The sequence below is a fragment of the Mastigoproctus giganteus genome, chromosome 9 (genome assembly GCF_048544385.1).
Source record: "Mastigoproctus giganteus isolate SK-2022 chromosome 9, ASM4854438v1, whole genome shotgun sequence".
Classification (NCBI taxonomy): Eukaryota; Metazoa; Arthropoda; class Arachnida; order Uropygi; family Thelyphonidae; genus Mastigoproctus; species Mastigoproctus giganteus.
Window position 1 is genome coordinate 123,434,699 of NC_143583.1, and position 21,885 is coordinate 123,456,583.

The 21,885-nt window shown below is 33.9% G+C and overlaps 1 protein-coding gene across 4 annotated transcripts in view; it reads left to right on the forward strand.

Annotated features, from left to right (window-relative positions):
- Positions 1-21,885, forward strand: part of SWIP (strumpellin and WASH-interacting protein) — a 496,362-nt gene that overhangs the window by 447,724 nt on the left and 26,753 nt on the right. For 3 of the 4 annotated variants that reach the window (XM_090381778.1, XM_090381779.1, XM_090381781.1), the window contains 3 exons: positions 2,108-2,204; positions 16,409-16,503; positions 16,608-16,709. In XM_090381778.1, coding sequence (XP_090237904.1) covers positions 2,108-2,204; positions 16,409-16,503; positions 16,608-16,709 — 294 coding nt within the window. Of the gene's footprint in view, positions 1-2,107; positions 2,205-16,408; positions 16,504-16,579; positions 16,710-21,885 lie in introns of those variants that run through there. The other variant, XM_090381782.1, reaches the window with a different exon arrangement.

Below are 21,885 nucleotides of genomic sequence, written 5' to 3' on the forward strand. Positions count from 1 at the left end.
CTACAGTGGAGATCAATATGCATAGTTTCCTTGTTTGCAAAATACAGCTTTTATTTTATTTTTGTGGTTTTCCTTTGAGGAAAACCACAAAAGTGACCACAATAATGACCTTTGTATAATTTATGGAACTGAGGGAGCATATTTTATTTTTTTCCCCCTAGTTTACTAATTCCTGTGATGTGAATAATATAGGATTTATTTTCCATATACAGTAGAAGCCCAAACCTGTCAACATTGAGAGACTTCCTGAAATTTTTGAAATTTCAAAATTCTAACTTTGAAAATTTTGGATTTCTGAAACCTAATGTTGCCATACTACCAATACTGCTAGTAGTGGCAGTATGACCATGAACATCTCCATAGATGCCTGAAGAACTGTTTCCTAATGCCAATCAGACTTGTGCTGTTATATTCAATATTCAGGAAAGTTTCCTGAGATGAGCAAAATTCTATAATTTCCAAGTTCAAAATTTAGAAATGAGCATGGACAATCAAGTTGCTACTGCAATGTGTAGCAATTGTGCACTTTGGATCCCAGTGTGAAACTTTGCTGTATCTTCCCTATATCAATCAAATATCCTGTGATATTAATGGGCAGTTACTGGATAATCAATTTCTATGAGTTATGTCACTCATTTTTTTTTTTTGCTCCTAATGAAAACTGACAGCTATTGTCATTCAAACTGTGCAACATATAAACCTGGTTAGTGAGCAGTTCCTCCCCTCCCCCAATGGCTATTAATCTTTTGGAAACTTTCTCTCATTCAATATTTTGATCAACAACCAAAGAAAAACATACATCACAGAGTTTGATTATTAATGAAACCATCAAATCAGGTATGGCAAAACAATAGCTCTTGAAGGGTGTAATACGTGAAGTAATTTCTTTAATATTGAGGGTTTTTTATGTAAAATATTTTAAAAATGCTAGATTCTTTAATGTCAAATTTATGAGTCTTTACTGTTTAAGCATATCTGGGTATCAGAAGCTAAGATTAATAATTTATCCCAGCAATATTTAAATTTAAATATCATTTTTAGCATATTTCATTTTTTGGTAGTAAAAACACTAGATTATTGGACACTATGAGTTATGACAGTATGTGATAATTTATGGATTATCACACGCTGTAGATAATTTCCATTTCACCACTCACCTTGCAGAATTATTTGCACTTATAACAGCAATCAAGTGATTAATCTGTCCAAAAAGCAAACCAAGGTTTATACTGATTTCTTGAGTGCAATAACAGCATTTCAGCATATGTCTCAGCCAACCCACCCTGTCCTGAAGCAAATTAAATCTCAGTTAATTGCACTCCGTGATGTTAATCATGCAGTTGTATTCTGCTGGATACCTAAGCATGCAGGCATTTGGGAATGAACATGCAGATTAAGCTGCCAAACATCCAATTCATTCAAGACTCAAGTGATTATCAGATACTGTACGGAAATTATAAATCTGTTATATAAAAAGTCAGTCATATAACTCTGTTATATACAAGGCAGTGGAAATAAATCTGATAGCTCAGGGTAACAATAAACTGTTAGAGTTTAAACAAGAACTGCAGCTACTGACATCAAGCTCCTGAGAAAATAGGCACAAAGAGGTAAAAAGTCCTTGCCAGAGCTTGGGTAGGATACACTCATTTTTATTTGCTTATTAGAGAAGATCCACTACACTCTATCTATTGTCATTCCTTACTTACCATAAAGGACATTCTTCTAGACCATAGCCATTATCATAATGTCAGGAACATAATTTTTAAATTGCTTTCTTGTATACAGGAACCTCTAACATTAAATCATCTTATAGGAGACAAGGCAAACCTGGCACTGAATTTTTCATGTTTTTAAAGTAGATAGAATTATTTGACAGATTTTAACTTTACTTTAATGGAAATCTTGCATGATAAAACAATATAGCAACAATGACAACAACTATTCACTTAAAATAAAAAAAAAGCACCTTTATAAATTCACAGTAGGAGTAAGCATCAGCTTCCTATACTTTCTTGCTTCCAGAAGAAACCACATAAAGTTATAAATTAGACTTTTAAGTTTTACCTTATATCTCTATTTATAAATATATTATTGTTATTTTTAGACACTAAACTTTGTGGAACAGTCTATTATTTGCAAAGAGAACATGACCAGGAAGAATAAAACTGGGGCAGCTTTTACTGATGATGGTTTTGCAATGGGTAAAGTTAACATTTATTCTATTATTTTGGAGTCACTAAGATTTAGGATTTGCCATAAATTATAATGTTTATATAAGTATAATGTTTTATATATATTCATGTAGGGTTGCTTATCAAATAGTTCAAGAGGGATTTCACTTTTTAAAAATTCATCAACTTTGGCGGTAGACTAATTTATATTTTTTTTTTATCTATTTATAAATATATCATTGTTATTTTTAGACACTAAACTTTTTGGAACAGTCTATTATTTGCAAAGAGAATGACAACATACTTTGAGCACAACAACCAATGTATTTGAACTGTTTTTTTATTATTTGAAAAGTGTAAAAGTGCAGGGAATAATGCAGATCAGTGTTTTTTGTGAGCAGATTAATATTATTCACTCATAGTAAATTGTCCTACAGAAATTCTGTTGTCTCTCAGGTGTGTAGTGTATATATAACTTTTTTTTATGTGGTTTGTAAAAATGAAATAAATATGTTTAATGAAAATATATAAAACAATTTCCTTTCTTTATTCTAATAATAACCATTATGTTATTATCAGAATAAATATATTTCAGAAGTGGTGCACAGATTTCATAGATTAGCAGTTTTAGCTACTAAAGTAATTTAGTTACAACTTTTTTTTTTTACATAATTAGTTTTAGTTACTATTTTACTGTAGTAACTAAAATTATTATTATTATAGTACTTTCGTGGCAGATTATGGTCCATTTCCCTCAACATGAATTGTTGAGGAGGCTTCCATCCTCCAGTGGATTGATAATGACTGAAGTTTACCTTTTTTACTTTCAAATATATCTAAACATAAAAATTTATAAACTTGATATACAAGTTTCTTTGCATTTTTAATTTACCAACTAATTGGTAATAAAAATTTCATCATTATTATTCTTGGATTTAACCCAACTGTAAAAGGACTAATCATGCAATTATAGTCTTTCTGTAATTAGAAATCTCCTGTATTGTTGGGAATTATAATGAATATTAGTAGGTGAAAAAACAGGTGAAAATTTAACAGGTGAAAAATGTGCAAGAAAGCAAGCTTATTCAGTATCAGCCAAAAAAAAAAAAAAAAAAAAAAAAAATACCCTCTTATATCACCTGCCCATTCCCTCAACAGATGGAAATTTTTTCCATATCGGAGAATGTGCTTGCTTTTCTGCATCATGTGCCACTGCTAATATGAATACTGAATTCCCATCACCAAGTTCATATCATTATGTTTGAAGATTGCCAATTGAAAAATTTAAAATTCCACTTTTATAATTTAGACAGCATACATCACATGGCTTCACTAATCTATGTATTTATTCTTTAAAAATTCTTTTTAGTCATTGTTGGAACCATTTGAAAGTTGTTTTGACTTCAGTATCCAAATTGAGATGTGTCCTTTAAAAGCATTTTACCAACAGGCCAAAAATGTGAAAGTCAGATAATACTAAATCTGGTGTGGACTGTGATAATAAATGTGGTTCTTGCTTTTCTCCAATTAAAAATTTAATAACTGTACATTGATCTGTTTTTGATGCATTATGTAGATTAAATGTTACACAAAGTTACATGCACAGTTGTAACAAAGAGTAAGTGAAATGAGGCAGGTCATTTTGTGAAGTAGCACGAAGTCCATACATTGGTGTTCAAAGAAAGTGCATCACTTAGGAATTTCACATTTCTAATCCTTTTTTGTGATGGTATGTTACATTAATGACTAGCATCACAAATAGAAATATAAACAAAAGATATTTATTAATAGTTAAGGCAAAGCTAAGTAATATTTAACAGGTGCTCTAAAAATATTCCAAAATGAGCATTTGCAACCTTTATACAACAGTTTTTGTAAACACAGCAATTATGGCTGAAATGTTATCAGAAGCCCTCCAATTTGCTTCAGTTTATCATTTTAAATGGAAAACAAAATGAAAATTTCACCAGGTGCAAACTAATATTTAGTTGAACCACCTCTGGCCCTGATGACAGCAACACACTGTCGAGAGATTGACAAGATCAATTTCTGAAGATAATGAACTGATAGTTCATGGTTCCAAGCACGAATTATGGCTTCCTGAAGTTCACAAAGGGTTTTTGGTTTCTTTCTGGCAACTGCAGATTCCACACGATGCCAGCAGTTCTCTGTAGGATTCAGGTCCGGGCTGTTTCCTGGCCAGCTAACAGTTGTAATGGACCATTCTCCCAACCATTTTTTCACCTTTAACAAATGTAAACACATTACTATCAAACCTCTAATGCAGAAATGAAGCTAAAGTAACTACAGAAGTGCCTACTTACACTTTTTGCCCAATGACAAGGAGCAGAATCATCCTGAAAGATGCAGTTACTTGGCATGTTGAAATGGTCTCTAATAGTTGGCAGCAATTTGCTTTCCAATGTAACCAGGTATCCATTTGCATTTACGGAACTTTTTATAAACTGCAGGTGACCTACTCCACAATAAAAAATTGCCCCCATATCATTTGGCTGGAAGGAATTTCACTGTAGACACCATAAAGTCTGGATGGTATTCTTCACCACGTCTATGGCAAATCGTTTGTCTCCCATCAGAGCCATGCAGGTTGAATTTCTTCTCATCCGAGAAAATAAATGACTTCCACTGCTCAGGGGTCCATTTGACATGTTCCTTACACCAAATTTATTGGGCCATTTTCATTTTTTGTGTGAGGAGGGGCTTCTTCTTAGGACAATGGGCTACAAGTCCATTTTTGAAGAGGCATCTTCTTGCTGCACTTGCTACCACTCCTGTATGTTCTTCTCATTCTCTTTTCAGCTCAGACAAAGAAGCTTTATGGATTTTAAGGCATAAGCGCTTCAAAATGCGGTCCTGTTTTGGTGTAGAGACTTGTTTTCATCAGGTTCCTTTTTTCCTATCAACAGAACCAGTATTCTTGAGTTTGGAAAGAAATCTACTCACTGTTGACTGATTACAAGACACTCTATAAGCAATATGATGAGAAGAACATCCTTCCTCACATAAAGCAACACTAGCACTCCTCCTTCGTGGCGTCAACTGCACGTAACTTGCCATCCTGACACAAGCAGTAAATGACTACAACTCTTGCAGCGCGTGCTTATTTAGCTGAAAGTAACAGCTGATGCAGTATTACGTCATCACCTACTTGTGTCACTCTTATCTGATGCAATCTGTAAGAAATATTGCCATATACTTACATTATTCGGACGACAATTACAGTTTTAAGGGGTGATGCACTTTCCTTGAACACCAGTGTATATGCTTAATATATATGTAGGGCTGTTAGATAAAGAATGATTATAATTTTTTTTACTACATGCCTTTATTAATCATCTATATTTTGATGGTTCTTTTCAAAGTAGTCTCCATTTGAGGAAATGCACTTGCTCCAACTTGAGCCAAATTTCGCTTCCATTATGTTTTTTTCTCAAATGCATAGTGATTTTTTGACATGTGTTTGAGAATCGCCTCTGATGTCTTTACAACTTCTTCAAACGACTGGCAATGTTTTCCTTGTAGCTCCTTTAATTTTGTAAATAAAAAGAAACTGCAGAGTGCCAGGTCAGGGCTTGTAGAGTGGACAAGGAACACATTTGACATTAATGACAGTATGAGCAATGTGAGGTCTAGCACTGTTGTGGTGCAGCATCCACCCACCTGTATGCAGTTGTGGTTGTTTCCAACAAATATGAAACCACAGTGTGCAGTACTGTTCTGTAGTAAGGTCTCATGACAGCTGTATGACATGCCACAACATTCTGGTAAACCATTCCTTGAATGTCATAAAAAGAGATGACTTTTTATGACATTCAAGAATTGGTGATGATGTAGACTTCCAAACAGAGCTTTGTTGCTTATTCTCTGGTTTGAAATGGTGAAGCCATGTCTCATCAGCTATTATCATCTTGTGCAGAACCTCATCATCTTCAGTAACCATCCATTGCAGCTCCTGACTTGCTGTTGCTCAGATGTGAGTAGTCTTGGAACCCAGCATGCACAAACATGTGTCATATGCAAATGGTCATAGAGAATACCATGCGTGCTTCCTACTGATAATATTCTTGACATCTCTGCCAATTGCCTTACTGTTATACAAAGATCTTCTCTCGCAATTACAGAAGCAGTGCTTATAGTTTCTGCGGTGACAGCAGTAGCTCTATGACCACTGATTTTTGTGATTGAATCACATCCATCTTTAAACATTCTAAACCATCTGTGAGCTGTGCTGTGTGGAAATGTAGATTCACCATAAGCCTTTTTTAACATTTCATATGCTTCAGCTGATGTTTTCTTAAGATTGAAACAAAATTTGAGGGCAGCATACTGTTCCTCACATGTCACATCTATTGTTACGTAGGTCAAACTGAACAGGCATAAACTTGGCTGACCGCCAAAGTCACACTGTGCTCACGAGTCAATTTTGCAGTTGCTGTGTGATACAGCTTGGTTTGGTCTTAAAAATTCTGCAGTTCAGCTAGAAATAGCAAGCAGCGTGGTTGTTTATGAAAAATGATGATGATTCTTTATTGAACAGCCTTTGTACATCAGTTGCCTCCACTCCCCTTCCCGGAGCAGCACTGCATAGCACACGCTTCTTGATTAGACCCGGGTTCAAGCCCATCACCACCAAATATGGAGGATGCGGAAAGGTCAGGGAATGACCACCGCATATTCCCAGAGCAATATGGCCTTAGTTGCTAATGCTCCTAAAAAAAAAAAAACAAATAACAAATAACAACTCCCCTTCCCACACGCAGAGAACGGTCATGTATTAAGTACACTTTATTAAATAATTTTTATATTTTTATTCAATGCACAGATTACATTTTTGGACATTTTCAGAAAAACATAGAACTGCAAATGAACTGCTGGATGGAAAATTTTTTAAAATATCTTCCTCTTTGTTATTATCAAGCTCAAATGAAAATGGTACATTTTCAAATAAGCAGAATAAATAAAAGTTAAGAGAAAGCTCTAAATAGCACTGGAAAAATTAAATTAAATTTAAAACAGTAAAAGAATATTTAAATATCTTTTAAAATTTTTATTAATAATTTCAATATGGTACAAGATTATAGGGCAAATACAATGAGAAGAAAATGTTGCAACAAATCTCTCATAGATATATTTTGGGTTTTAAAAACAAGGGTTATTTCTTATTTTAAGCAGATATCGCTCAGTGCCCTACATAACAGCCTGCAAACTATGCAAGACTTGAATATTAGTACATAATTTAAAATAAAAAGTCATCAGAGAAATATGAATTGAGCAATCAAATTAATGTTAATGCAGAAGAATTAGCACAAAAATTTATTTGATATTTTCAAATTTATATGCAACATTAATGATTTTAAAAATTTGGATGTGCAAATCTTATGAAATATCATAAAGATGGTTTTACAAGATGTCAAAGGCGCCTCCGTAGCCAGGTGGGAAGGAGCAGCAGTGCGTAGCACACGCTTCTTGATTAGACCGGGGTTCGAGCCCGTCACCACCAAATATGGAGAATGCGGAAAGGTCATGGAATGACCACCGTATATCCCGGAGCAATATGGCCTTAGTTGCTAATGCTCCTAAAAACCAAACAACAACAACAACAAGATGTCAATTTTCTGATATTGATAAAACAAAGGTTGTAAATAAGGATTATATCCTAAACAGTTTACATATCCTAACATTGTAAGCTGTTTACAGTTTTCAGCTGTTTACAATTTACAATTCATTTGTAAACAGTTTACATAATATATAAACTATTTACAATTTTCCTCAGGAGAATCTAGTTACTTCTGTATCACAGATGTCTTGACGATGGAATCCCAGAGCAGATCTAAACCTCAACATGCCTTTGTGTAGGAAATCTTCTTTTCCATCCTTGGTATCAGTAAATTATTTAATTCTGCAAATATACATGGAGTTTAGTGTCTTTAATTTTTAATTCAAGTAGTCTAAAGTATAATTAGTTTAGCCATTAGATATATTGGGTGTTGATTACTTTTGTACAGTGACAGACTAGAAATCAGCCTGGCATTTAAAGTGAACTGATCTAGCAATGAATAGTACAACCTTAGGTATGGAGTGGAAGAGGGAATGGAAAGATTTTTGTCAATCATGGCACTTAATACAATGGTTTTAGGTATTTTCATACTATAAAAGTAGTACCTGTACTATAAATTTGGTGAATTATTTATTTTTAATTAAACAGTGATATGAAATATCACTCATTTTATGTTTTAAAAAAAAGCAGGCTAGAACAGTATGGTTATTCATTTATACAGAACAACTATATTCTTGGATTTTCTTTTATGTTTATTTTTAGATTTTTTTTTTAGATTTAAAAAAAAAAAAAAAGTCTGTGAACTAGTGATCCCAATCATTGTAGATCCCTAGTATATACAAGTGTGATCAAAAGCTTTGGGGACTGAACTAATATTTGGGAAATGATGACACTTATTAGATATTCAGATAGATCTCCATTTTTCTTTACACTGTATATACTGATTCCAATGTTTCTGTAACTTATGGAGGCAGTCCTGATAGGCTTCTTTTTGGAATAGCTAATATTCCTTTGTCATGTTTTAAAAATTTCCTCAGTTGTTATAAATCTATAACCTTTCAAGGAGGCTTGAAGCTTATGAAACAAAAATATGGCAGGGAGCCAGTTATAAATAAATATTTTTTTATTTATAACTGGCAGACTTAGAATGAAATTGTTAACAACTGTTTTTTATTAGTTAATAACTAGATAATAATAAAAATGTTTTTTCACATAACACAGAAAATAGAAGTTCCCCCCCCCCCCTGTGAAGTGCATTTGATAAGAGATTAGTTCAACAGATGTACCACCTCATCCACTCAAAAGGAAAACAATAAATTCCTAAAATATGATATAGTGGGAACTGGGAATTTTAAATATACAGTAAATCTCATTTAAAATTTGTCTGAAGAATAAGCTATTTCATACCTTAAATGAAGTAAACCTTATTCTTAAATACTAAATGAAAATCTTAAGATCAGTTACAGATTGTTATTCTGATTACTCTGTATTTGTACCTTTAGGGAAAGTACAGTACAGTACATTTCATTTATCCATAATTCTCCTCTGTTACTGGAAGAAGCCCTAAAACTAGACTGTTGACTTAGAGGGGAACAGGCATTCTATAATGTTATCAGACTCTCAGTTTAAAACACTGATGGATCCAATGTCTTTCTATTTTAGAAGATTTAGGAGATGTCCGGTTGGCCTGCCTCCCTAAAATCCACTCATGCACACCTTCTCGTTGGTAAGCCCTATTATGTCACTTTGGTGGCAACAAACATATAGAGTGGTGTGGTTCTCTTCAAGATGCAAGCAGTTTATTAAATATGACAACATGATCTCTGGGTACGACCAGACTGTCATGGACAGAAACTGAACTTGGCCTGCCTATTACAATGTAAGATTGCTCATCGGCAAAGATAGGATATTAGATATGGAAAAGGAATTAGAAAATATGAATTGGAATATCATTGGCTTGGCTGAAACAACAAGAAGAAATGAATCACAAGTTTATCAAGTGGAAATCTGCTATACACCAATGGAAACAGAGAAAAGAGTGAAGGTGGAGTTGGCTTTCTGATCCATAAAGATATTAAAAACAACATTTTGGAATTCAAAAGTACATCACCAAGGGTGTCCAAGACTACTACTCAGGTTTCTAAGAAGTACAAACTAAAGGTTATAATGATATATGCACCAACATTGAGCCATGATAATAAAGAGGTTGAAGAAATGTACACCAAAATTGAGAGACTTCTAGATGAACAGAAAACTCACTACACCACCACCATCATTATAGGGGACTTCAATGCTAAGGTTGAAAAGAGACAGAACAGCACAGAAATCGAAACTATAGGAAATTTTGAAATTATTGAAAGAGGTGAAAGACTTGTGGAATTTGCAGAATCTCTAGGATTATCAGCAGTGAACACTTTTTTCAAGAAAAGGGTGAACAGAAAATGGACATGGAAGAGCCCAAATTCATCCTTATTAACAGAAGATATATTGTGAACGATGTTACTGTCCTGAACATTGTAAATTTTAGAAGTGATCACAGAATGGTAAGATGCACACTTAATATTGATGTAAGTAAAGAAAGGAAAAAACTCGAGTAAATAATATGAAGGTCTTTGAAGAAAACAGAAGAAAAGAAAAAGCAGTATGTACTGGAACTAGGAACAAGTTTGAGCTTCTGCAGACTTTCCAGGACCAAGATATCGACAAGGAATACAAAACATTTCTGAAAATGAAAAAGCCCAAGAAACCTATAGGTAAAAATAAATCCAAAGAAAAATAAATTAGTCAAGAAACACTTGTTGTGGTGAACCAAAGACGACTAATGAAGAGCAAGAAAAACACTGACAGGGAGAAAATTGAGTATACTGAGTTATGCAAAGCCATTAGAAAGAGACTCAGAGAGGACATGAGAAGATTTAACACAAGAAAAGTAGAACAAGCATTAAGGGAAAACAAAGGACTTAAATCACTTGTCATGAGCAGTAATACAGAAAGACAAATGATACTAAATCTGAAGAATAGTGATGGTGTATTATATAAGGAGCAAGGGAATAATGCCAGCAGTGGAGAACATGGATCACAAATTAGCAACACACATGACATACCCAATATTCTTCCTGATGAGGTAGAACATGCATTGAAGAAAATGAATCAAAAAGCCCAGGTGAAAATTAAGTTATTGTAGAGTTGTTAAAATTAGGAGGAAGAGACATGACACAGAAACTGGCAAGACTCTTCAAAAATACATTAGGGAAGGCATGTGATGCCTTAGGAGTGGAATAAAGCAGTCATAATTTTGCTGCATAAGAAAGGAGACAAATAAGAAATTGGAAATTATAGACCTATTATCTTGTTGTTCCACATCTACAAGTTGTTTACAAGGGTGATCACTAACAGATTAGAAAGAATACTTGGTGAGAATCAACCAAAAGAGCAGCACCCCCAGCTATTTAAATCTAGATGTACATTGAACGGAGTTATATGAAATTTTGTAAAGAATAATGCAATGCAATGCAATGAATATTTTTCTTAACAGGATCCGCATATAGTATGCGCATCCTCTATTTCCAGTAATCATTTCAATAATAAACGAATAAAAACATGAAACCGTTTCCAACTTTATAGTTTAACTAACTATAGGCCTCACTGTGTGCCAGGCAGTGACACATTTTGCATTCCAGCGAATATCTGGTAGTTGGTTGCCATTGGCAACTTGCCAATATACATTTTTTATAGGTGAAACAAATCAAAGTCACTGTAAAGTGAGCAGTGCAAATTTCATCGTTGATCATGATGGGTGTGTAGCCACAATGTTGGTGCCTTTTTGTTATTCACTCGAATTCCCATTAAGTAACTAAATAATATCAGTGTTAAGTCAGTACTCAACATTCAACAGTGTAATTATGTGATTACAGCAACACACGATTTTGTGAAATTTCATTTGATCATGGCCTCCATACTTACCCATGAAGTAAATCGCGTGACAATGAATACTTAGTTTTTCACAATTATCTCTCCAAGAAAAAAATGTGATTAAAAAAGGCCACCCCACACCAAAGATTCAAAATTCTCAGTGGGGAATAAGTAATAAGAAATATATTCACAGTTTTAAAACTGAATGGTACCAAAGGAAAAGTTGGCTTCATGGCTGTGAAGTTAAAAATGCATTGTTTTGTTTTCCATGTATACTGTTCGGAGGTGACTTAATGTGGACAAAAATTGGCTTTACAAACATGAACAGAATGAAAGAAAAAACTCTAAAACATGAGAGTTCGAACCAACCGGGATAGCCGGGTGGGTAAAGTACCTGCCTGGCAGCCCAAAGGTCGCGGGTTCGAATCCTGCCTCAGGCTTGGATCAAAGTACTGTAAAAACCTTGGGAGGTGCATTATGGCCACAGAAGCCGATGTGCCAACAACTACCAAAAAAAAAAAAAAAAATGAGAGTTCGAAGAAACATATTGATAATGTGATTTCACTATCACTGTTAGGAAGCATAAATATTAAAGAACAGCTTAGTGAGACCTACAGACTTTTGATCTGCAAACATAACAGAAAAGTTACCAAGAATCGTGAGGTATTAACTAAAATAATAGACTGCATTAAATTTTTTGGACAGTTTGGAATTCCTTTACGTGAACATGACGAAAAAGACGATTCTAAAAATCCAGGCGTATTCCGAGGATTAATAAATTTCGCCTGTACATTAGATTCCAATTTAAAGAACCATTTAGAAAGTAATGCAGCATTTAAAGGCATTTCAAAAACTATTCAGAATGATATTCTTGACTGTTTGCTGCAAATATGCTGGGATGAAATAAAAAGAGAAATTAAAGAAGCTTCATTTGTAGCTGTCATGGCTAATGACACAACAGATGTTTCAGAACGTATACAAATGGTAATTGTTCTGAGATATGAACTGAATGGATGGAGACATTTTTGAGCATTTTTGGGTTTTTTTCACTCCAGAAAACCAAATGGGAGACAGAATATCAAAGTACATTTTAGATCAGTTAGACATAATCCTCAAAGGAAATACTCAAAAACTGGTTACTCAGACATTTGATGGTGCAAGTGTGATGAAAGGCAAGAAAGGGGGAGTTCAGGCTAAAATAAAGGAAGTGTACAAAAATGCACATTTTATTCATGCTGTGCACACCAACTGAATCTGATGATGATGAGAAATGCAGCAAGTAGTACCTGAGATTCAAGAATATTCTTTTTAAACCTCATGTCGATACCAACAGTTTTCTCGAGATCACCACAGCATCTCTCTATTCTCAGAAAGCATATGGACAGCCGTGTTGCCCGACCTTCCCCTACAAGATGGAACTTCAATATTCACACCGTGAACAGCGTTTTGAAAATTTTGAATCCTTATAAAAGTACACGGAGGGAACTCCAAGTGACAGCAAACGCAGATAAGATGATTTCAGAAGCAACTGGAATTTTGCACATCTTGAGTAATGAAAAATTCGAGTTCTGGTTAGAACGTTTCCATCAGATAATGCCTCATGTGGAAGTTATTTAAAATCAAATGCAATCTTGAGAAATTGAGGTAGTTAAAATACATGAATATATAGGAAACTTGAAGAATGCCATTTTAAAAATCAGGAATTCAATGTACTCTGAAAATCTTTCAAAAACACTCGTGATTGAAGTGAAGGAAGTATGCGACTATATAAGTGTTGACATAGGTACAAGATATTCTTTTATAAAGCAATTAATGCTGCTAAATTGTTTAGCACGGAGAACTTTGTTATTTTTAGTACAAAAATAGTACTAAAGTAGTACCTCAGTAGTCTCCCATGGAAGAGGTACGGGAGACTACTGAGGCATATCCCATGATTGAAAGAGAAAAACCTCTTACAGAATTACAAGTTTTCTATAGCAGACATGATCTGCACAATTATTGCAAATTAACTGACTTGGTGAACTTAGAAAACTCATAAAAGTTCTTTTGACCATTCTGATGACTACTTCAGAGTCCAAACGCTGCCATTCGACATTAAAAAGAATAAAAAGATTTTTAACGAGCACTACGAATCAGGAAAGGCTAAATGCTCAAGCAATGCTTTCAATAGAGAAAAGCTTGGTCAACAGTGCACCAAACTTGAATGAAAAAGTTATTTATCTATTTTCAACAAATAAAAACCAAAGAATGGATTTTGTTTTTAAATAAAAGTTCAAGTATGTTAATGGTAAATGTCTACTTAATGTTTTGTAGTATTTTTAACTTGCTTATTATTATTACTGTATATGTGTACATGTCTTATAACCAAGGCAATTTAACGTAACTTTAAGACGCAGCACCCCCAAACATCAGAGTCACGAACCACCACTGCTGAGGAGCAATATCCCAATCTGTCTGAAACGAAAAATAATGAACCAGTGTCCCCACCATGACTTATGGAAGTGAAACTTGGGCACTATAACTAAGGCAATTTAATGTAACTTTAAGATGCAGCACCTCCCAAACATCAGTGTCATGAGCCACCACTGCTAAGGACCAATATCCCAATCTGTCTGAAATGAAAAATAATGAACTAGTGTCCCCACCATGACTTATGGAAGTGAAACTTGGGCACTCACCAAAAGAATGGAAGAGAAGCTGAAAGCTGCATGCACTACAAAGAATGGAACGAATCATATTAAGAATCAGACTGTTGGATAAAAAGAGAAACACGTGGATTAAGGAACAAACACAAGTAAATTACATTCTTAATCAAAACTGCAGAACTGAAATGGACTTGGGCAGGACACATAGCGCAAAGACATGATGACAGGTGGACTAAAAAAATAACAGAATGGTACCCAAGAGGAGCTAAAAGAAAACCTGGAAGACAACAACGGAGATGGACAGATGAAATTCAACAGTTTGAGGTAGTGAATGGATGGCTATTGCACAAAACAGAAGCAGTAGCAGCTTGTACCTCTGATGTACAGGGGTGCTGCTGCTTAAAGTTAAATTAAATTGCCTTGGTTATAAGATATGTAGACATAGATAGTAATAATAATAAGCAAGTTAAAAATACTACAAAACATTAACTGGACACTTACCATTAATAGACTTGGGTAATCTTGTAATTTTATTTAAAAATAAAATCCATTCTTCGGTTTTTATTTGTTGAAAAGAAATGAATAGCTTTTTCATTCGGGTTTGGTGCACTGTTCAAATTGTCACTGCTCACTCCGCAGTTCCTTTGACTCGTTTTGTCTCCTCTGAAAAATGCGTATTGGCAACCTGCCAACTAGGCATTGACTTAACCACTGGGGCCAAAATGTGGAACTGTGTAGCGCACAGTTCTGCCTATGGTTAAACTTCAAATTTGAAAACGATTTCGTGTTTTTTATTTGTTTATTATTGAAATGATTATTGGATATAGAGGATGAGTATACTATTGCGGTACCTGTTAATAAAAATATTCATTGTGTTGCATTGTTCTTCACAAAATTTCATATAAAAATTTTGTGAAGTCCATCTTAGTCCATCTTTGTGATTAAAAAAATTTTTAGATTTAAAAAGCTAGGGGTGCTGCAGTTCCGCAGTGCCTACCAACCAGCTGCCCCTGAACAGAAGGAACTGGAATGTTGCTGGAGAGGCCTTCATCCTGCAGTGGATTGAAAATGGCTGATGATGTATAAATATGTTTGTAGAAAATAATTTTTTTATAATTTTTAAACTAGTGGTCAAGCCACAAAGCTGTACTTTTTTTATATATATATTAAAATCAGTGTGTTTAAATTGTGGTAACTACTTGCTTATCAAGATAATCCTTTGTAAATTTCAAAGTTCCAGCTCGATAATATGGAAATTGGGGACAAATTTCATTCATCTTTTGAAATACTTAGTTTTACTTATACTTTAATTTAACAATTCTGTGGACTGTCTTCAGATCTCAAAAACACTTATGTTCATTTTCATATAATAATTGACATAATGATTCTTTAAAAAAATAATCCTTCCCTTTTAAGCTTCATTCATCATAAAAAAATATCAAATGAACTAGAAACATTTTATAAAATCCTAAACTTGTATTTTTCACATATGATTTCCTTTTTTATAAAATCCTTGTGGCAAATTTTATTTCATCATTGTTGTCAGCCCCTTAGGTGTTGATACTTTTTCTGAGACTAAATGTCTCATCCTAAGTAGTTTTTCTCTCTTTTCTCTTGCCTCTTTTTCTCTCATTTCTGTCTTGAGAGTAACTATTAGATGAGATCAGCATGCAAATGGGAAGTGTTGGTTGTTTTTTTTTGGACTGAAGCTATATGGCTGCTTTCTTGTATCATTTGCTACTACTAATATTAACACTGTTTGAGCCAAAGGATAATTAATAGAAACTGTTTCTGGGATTATTGTTACCTGTGGGAATGTTGGCTATTGTTTCTTAATTACCCTTGGATTCATTTTTTATTTTTTTATTTTTCATATCATTCTTAGTTTTAAAAGATCTCAGTCAAAGCATATGATCATACTATTTGTTACTGTTTTTGAAAATTCAAGTTATAATTTTATATTTTTATTATTTTTATTGTGTTAAAATAAACCATGCACTACAGCACACCCAGTTAGTGATGTATAATCTATGTTTGACCTGTCATGCACAAATAAAAATTGTCAAAGCATTTTAATTAATAACTTATTTTCTTTTCAGGGGTTGCATATATCCTGAAATTATTAGATCAGTATCAAGATTTTGATTCCCTCCACTGGTTCCAGTCAATTAGAGACAAGTACAATCGTGATAAGGTAACAAATTCCAGTCAAAAAAAAAATCAAATTTTTAGCTTGATGTATTTTATTATAAAAATGCATTATTTTGCAGCAATAGTATTTTATTACTTAATTTTTAGCAAGAAGCAATGAAACAGAAAGAAGGAGCCATTGGAAGAGATGATGAGAAATTACAGCAGACAATGACACTTACAGTGAAGAGGCTTGATGTCTTTCAGCAGGTAAAATGGTTTTCACATTTATTTATATATCTTTATATTATTATGCTTTTATTATCTATTTCAGCCTTGTAAACAATATAATGAAAGTCCTTATTTTATTTTAGTTTAAAAGTTTTTTAGTTAAAAAAACTTTTATTTTAAGTTTTATTTTATTTTTATTATTTATAAAAAAATTAAAAAATTAAATTAATGTTAAAAGAATGAAGAACAATCTCTTTTATTTAAAATTTTTTTATAAGATATATCAAATAGTGTACAACCTATACTAATGGCTCCTCCGTAGCCAGGTGGGAAGGAGCAGCTAATGCGTAGCACACGCTTCTTGATTAGACCGGGGTTCGAGCCCATCACCACCAAATACGGAGGATGCGGAAAGGTCAGGGAATGACCACCGCATATCCTGGAGCAATATGGCCTTAGTTGCTAATGCTCCTAAAAACCAAATAACAAACCTATACTAATGTGCCTGCTCTCATAACACTTTAATCTAAAAAGAGGTCTGTTGTTGTTATTGTACTGTTGCAAATTTAAAATATCACAACAAGTACACAATTTTAAATTATTTCTTACATTTTTTTCCAGAAATAATGACTGTATACCAATGTACTTGTTTTTTTTTTTTTTTTTTGATGCAACCAGTTGTTAATGGTTAATAAAGGTCTTTCAGCCTGAAAAATGGTGAAACCATTATACTATTACAGAAGAGTAAATACATAGGGTGACCATATGTCCCAGCCGGGACAGTCCCAGATTTTAGACTGTTTTCCCATCACGTTTAGTATATGTTCCAGTTTAAAAATTTTTTTATTTCAACTGTAAATTTTTTGTCTTTTTCTGTTCCATATAGATTAATTAACACAAACTTCCTAAGGAATTTATGGCTTCTGAGTTACTTAATAATAGAATTAAACAGAAATATAGAATCTTACGCAGACAATTTAAGGAATAAATAAATTATCATGCTACACTAAATCTCAAATAGCAGTACTATCTATTACACAAGTTCAGAATTTGAAATTTATATAATTTTTTGATTTAAATCGTCAATTCATATAAATACTAACAATTAAAATTAAGAAGTATGCTATATTTAAAATGTTTAGCATTATATATTTTCTTATTTAATTCTGAAATGCTAAAATTCTTGGAAAAAAATGACTTTTGCATTTTAATTAATTGCACTTGATTTTTTTTAATGATTATCACTGAACTAACAAAACAATAAAAAAAAAAAAAAACGGAGTTCTTTTCTTTTCATTTATAAAATATGTTCGCATTATGTGAGCAGATTTTAATGTAACTTTATTATCCCACCTTTAAAAAATTAATAAATTTGATTCATTGCATAATTTGTTGCATGTTTTTAAACAGATTTTTAAAGTTAAATTATTTATTAATACTAAATAAAATCTTATTAAAGTACTCAGAAAATTAGAAAATAATTTACTTTACTATAATTAAAGTACGAAGGTAGATATAATTAAAAAGACACAAACACTAAGGCGCATTTAGGGCTAGAGCCTCAAGCTGCGAACAAATTTAGACTATGTATATAAAGTGCTTAGCATCATAATACACAGCCATTTCTGAATAAACAGAAAATTTTTAAGGTGGCATCGTTTTAGGTTATATCTCATATTGTGAATGCCTTCACAACGAGTTGCCATGATATTGCACTACTTCGAATAAGTAACGCTTCACCTAAGGAGAAGACTAATGTTACTTATTCTCAGATAGGTACCACCACCCAGACAGCACTGTTTCAGGGCTATTTGGCCCTTCGTCAGTGAGTGGGTAGGTACCCAAGTGATGCACTGATGGCAAAAACAGTTATGAAGTATAACTCCACAATATGAGAGATGCCTGATGGTGTATGATGTATTTAGACTAAGGCGCATTTAGGGCTAGAGCCTCAAGCTGCGAACAAATTTAGACTATGTATATAAAGTGCTTAGCATCATAATACACACTGGTTTTGCCATCATTGCATCACTTGGGTACCTACCCACTCACTGACGAAGGGCCAAATAGCCCTGAAACAGTGCTGTCTGGGTGGTGGTACCTATCTGAGAATAAGTAACATTAGTCTTCTCCTTAGGTGAAGCGTTACTTATTCGAAGTAGTGCAATATCATGGCAACTCGTTGTGAAGGCATTCACAATATGAGATATAACCTAAAACGATGCCACCTTAAAAATTTTCTGTTTATTCAGAAATGGCTGTGTATTATGATGCTAAGCACTTTATATACAAAGACACAAACACTAACGTTGTCCCTGTTTTGTCCCAGATTTTCTTCTTTGGAACATGTTTTGTCGGTTTTGCTCCAAAAGTATATGGTCACCCTATAAATACTTCCTGTATTAAAGACAGAGAGCCATCTACCATCACCTGCAGTGAGTGGCCAGAAAATGAAAAATCATTTACTGCTATTTCTGCATTATTTAATTGTGAAACTGTTAAAGCTGCTGATATGTCTGTTCCATTTTAATTTAAGCCTTTTTTATTTCTCCCAGAAGTAGTTGTTTAAAAGGATTTAAAAATACATGCTTGTACATCACAATTTGTACAGATTGAACAGCTGTTTGGAAGAAAAGTAGCTCCAAGAGCGAAAGAGAAAATCCAGTTTTGTGATGCAGAGGAAGAAATATGTATGACGTGCTTATGCAAAGAGAAATTAGAAGTCAGGGTAATCCCTACTAGAGATACGTGATCTTGTCTAGAAAGCTGGGTGTGATCAACGATAAGCATAGGAGCAGAAGAATCCTTTTTGTGAGATATAAGACTGGACTGAGTTTTAGAAGGGCTGAAATCAACTAAGTTATCTTTACCCCACTGGAGAATTACCTGGAGATCAGCATTTAAGGAACTGGTAGTGGATATTTGAGAAGTTGAAGCTGTTTGTACAGGGTAAGGTTTCTCAAACTGGAAGGTGGAAGCAACATGCTATCATCAGCAAAACTATGAATAGAATTTCTAGTCAATCGAGGAAACCATTAATATGCAAGAGGAAAATTGTGGGAGAAAGAACGGAACCTTGGGGAACACCTGCATTAGTGGAGAAATTAAAAGACAGAGAGCCATCTACCATCACCTGCAGTGAGTGGCCAGAGAGAAAAACTAGATACCCACTTACAAAAAATATTTGGCAAACCATAAGATGGAAGCTTATTTAGAATATGCCAAACCTGAACAAAAGCCTTTGAAATATTAAGAGCAACTGTTGAGTTTCACCAAACTTTTCCATTGAATTTGTCCACAGATGGGTAACATAAGTCAGTATAGGTGCCTCCGTAGCCAGGTGGGAAGGAGCAGCAGTGCGTAGCACACGCTTCTTGATTAGACTGGGGTTCGAGCCCATCACCACCAAATATGGAGGATGCGGAAAGGTCAGGGAATGACCACCGCATATCCTGGAGCAATATGGCCTTAGTTGCTAATGCTCCTAAAAACCAAATAACAACAACAAACATAAGTCAGTATATCGCCCATGGATCAACACTGATGGAATCCATATTGGCAATCATTGATCAGATGGAAGGTTTCTTGATAGTTTAAGAGTTGACAGTTAATAGATTTCTCAATTGCTTTAGAAAATATAGAAGTAAAGTACGTGTATGGGATGGTAATTGGATGGGAGGGATTTGTCACCCTTTTAGGAACCGGCTGGATATGAGCAGATTTCCAAGCAGCAGGGCAAACACCTTTGGAATTAGAAAGTGAAAAAAGGCAACACAGAACAGGAGTAAGTTCAGGAGCACAGGTTTTGAGAACGTGGAGAAATGCCACTTTCTTAGCATCAAAACTGTAAAAATTCTTCTAACATCCTTTTGACAGAGACCACAGATGATTGACCAAGATCATCAACACACGAGTTAGAAGAAAAGTGGCACCAAAGAAAAAAATATGCTAAAAAATGCTAAAATTAGTAATACTAATGTGCCTATATTGGCAGATAATCTGGCTGTATATTGTATAGCGGGCACCTCCGTAGCCAGGTGGGAAGGAGCAGTAGTGCATATCACATGCTTCTTGATTAGACTGGGGTTCGAGCCCGTCACCACCAAATACAGAAAATGTGGAAAGGTCAGGGAATGACCACTGCATATCCTGGAGCAATATGGCCTTATTTGCTAATGCTCCTAAAATCCAAAACAACAACAATATTGTATAGCCTATATTTGGATATACAATACCTGTATTGTATAGCCAAATTCCATAAATATCCCATTAGACTTAGATTCATTACCATTTACAGAAAAAATAGTGGATACTATCATCTTAGTAAAAATTTCTTAAAATTCTTTATTATGATTTATAATAAGTTTTCTAAACCTCATTTAGTACATGCCATTACAAATTCAGGCTGTTCTGAGGATTAAACAGGTAATAGAACCTACTCACTTAGTAAAGATAGATATTGCAGAATAGATGTGTAGAAATTAAAAGCCAGCAGGTGACTGATTGTTGAAACAAACTTCCATCTGTTGTTGTGGAAGTGTGTAGTTTGAATAAGTTCAAAGAACTAAACAAACTATTGGAGACAGACAGACAGGTGATGTGAGAAGTTTTTTTTTTTTTTTTTTGGCTGATGCTTTATTAGCTTACATTCTTACATCATTTGCCATTAATACTAAAATGTGCCTAATAACAGTGGGCCATTTTCAGTATATATGATAATATTGGTAAATACTGAGGAAAATATAAGAAAGCAATACAGAAAAATTGAATATTATTAGAGAAACAGGTATTTTTAAAATTCAGTGTGAAACTATAAAGTTGCAACATGACACTTTTAAATTATAATGGGCCACACAGGGCAATCCTTTATATAGTATCAACCAATGTCGATATATTACAACAGAGATATGGTGCCACCCAGAGATATACGGGATCAAGAATTTTGCTGAATAGTGTGTTCAGAAGTAATGAGGAAGATCAGGTGGGGGAGACATTTGTGCTCCTTATCAAAATAGATGTGCAGAACATCAGAACAACAGCTGCCTTAAAGCAACTAGATTGTTCCTAGAGTCAGATTCAGATGGATGTTGAATCTGTGTGGAATGAGATGACTTGTATCAAAGGGAAGACAATAATGGGTACGTTACAGACCTGACAGTATCTGGAGTATGATAAAAATATTTCACAATTGCCTCATTATGGATGACTTCAGCAT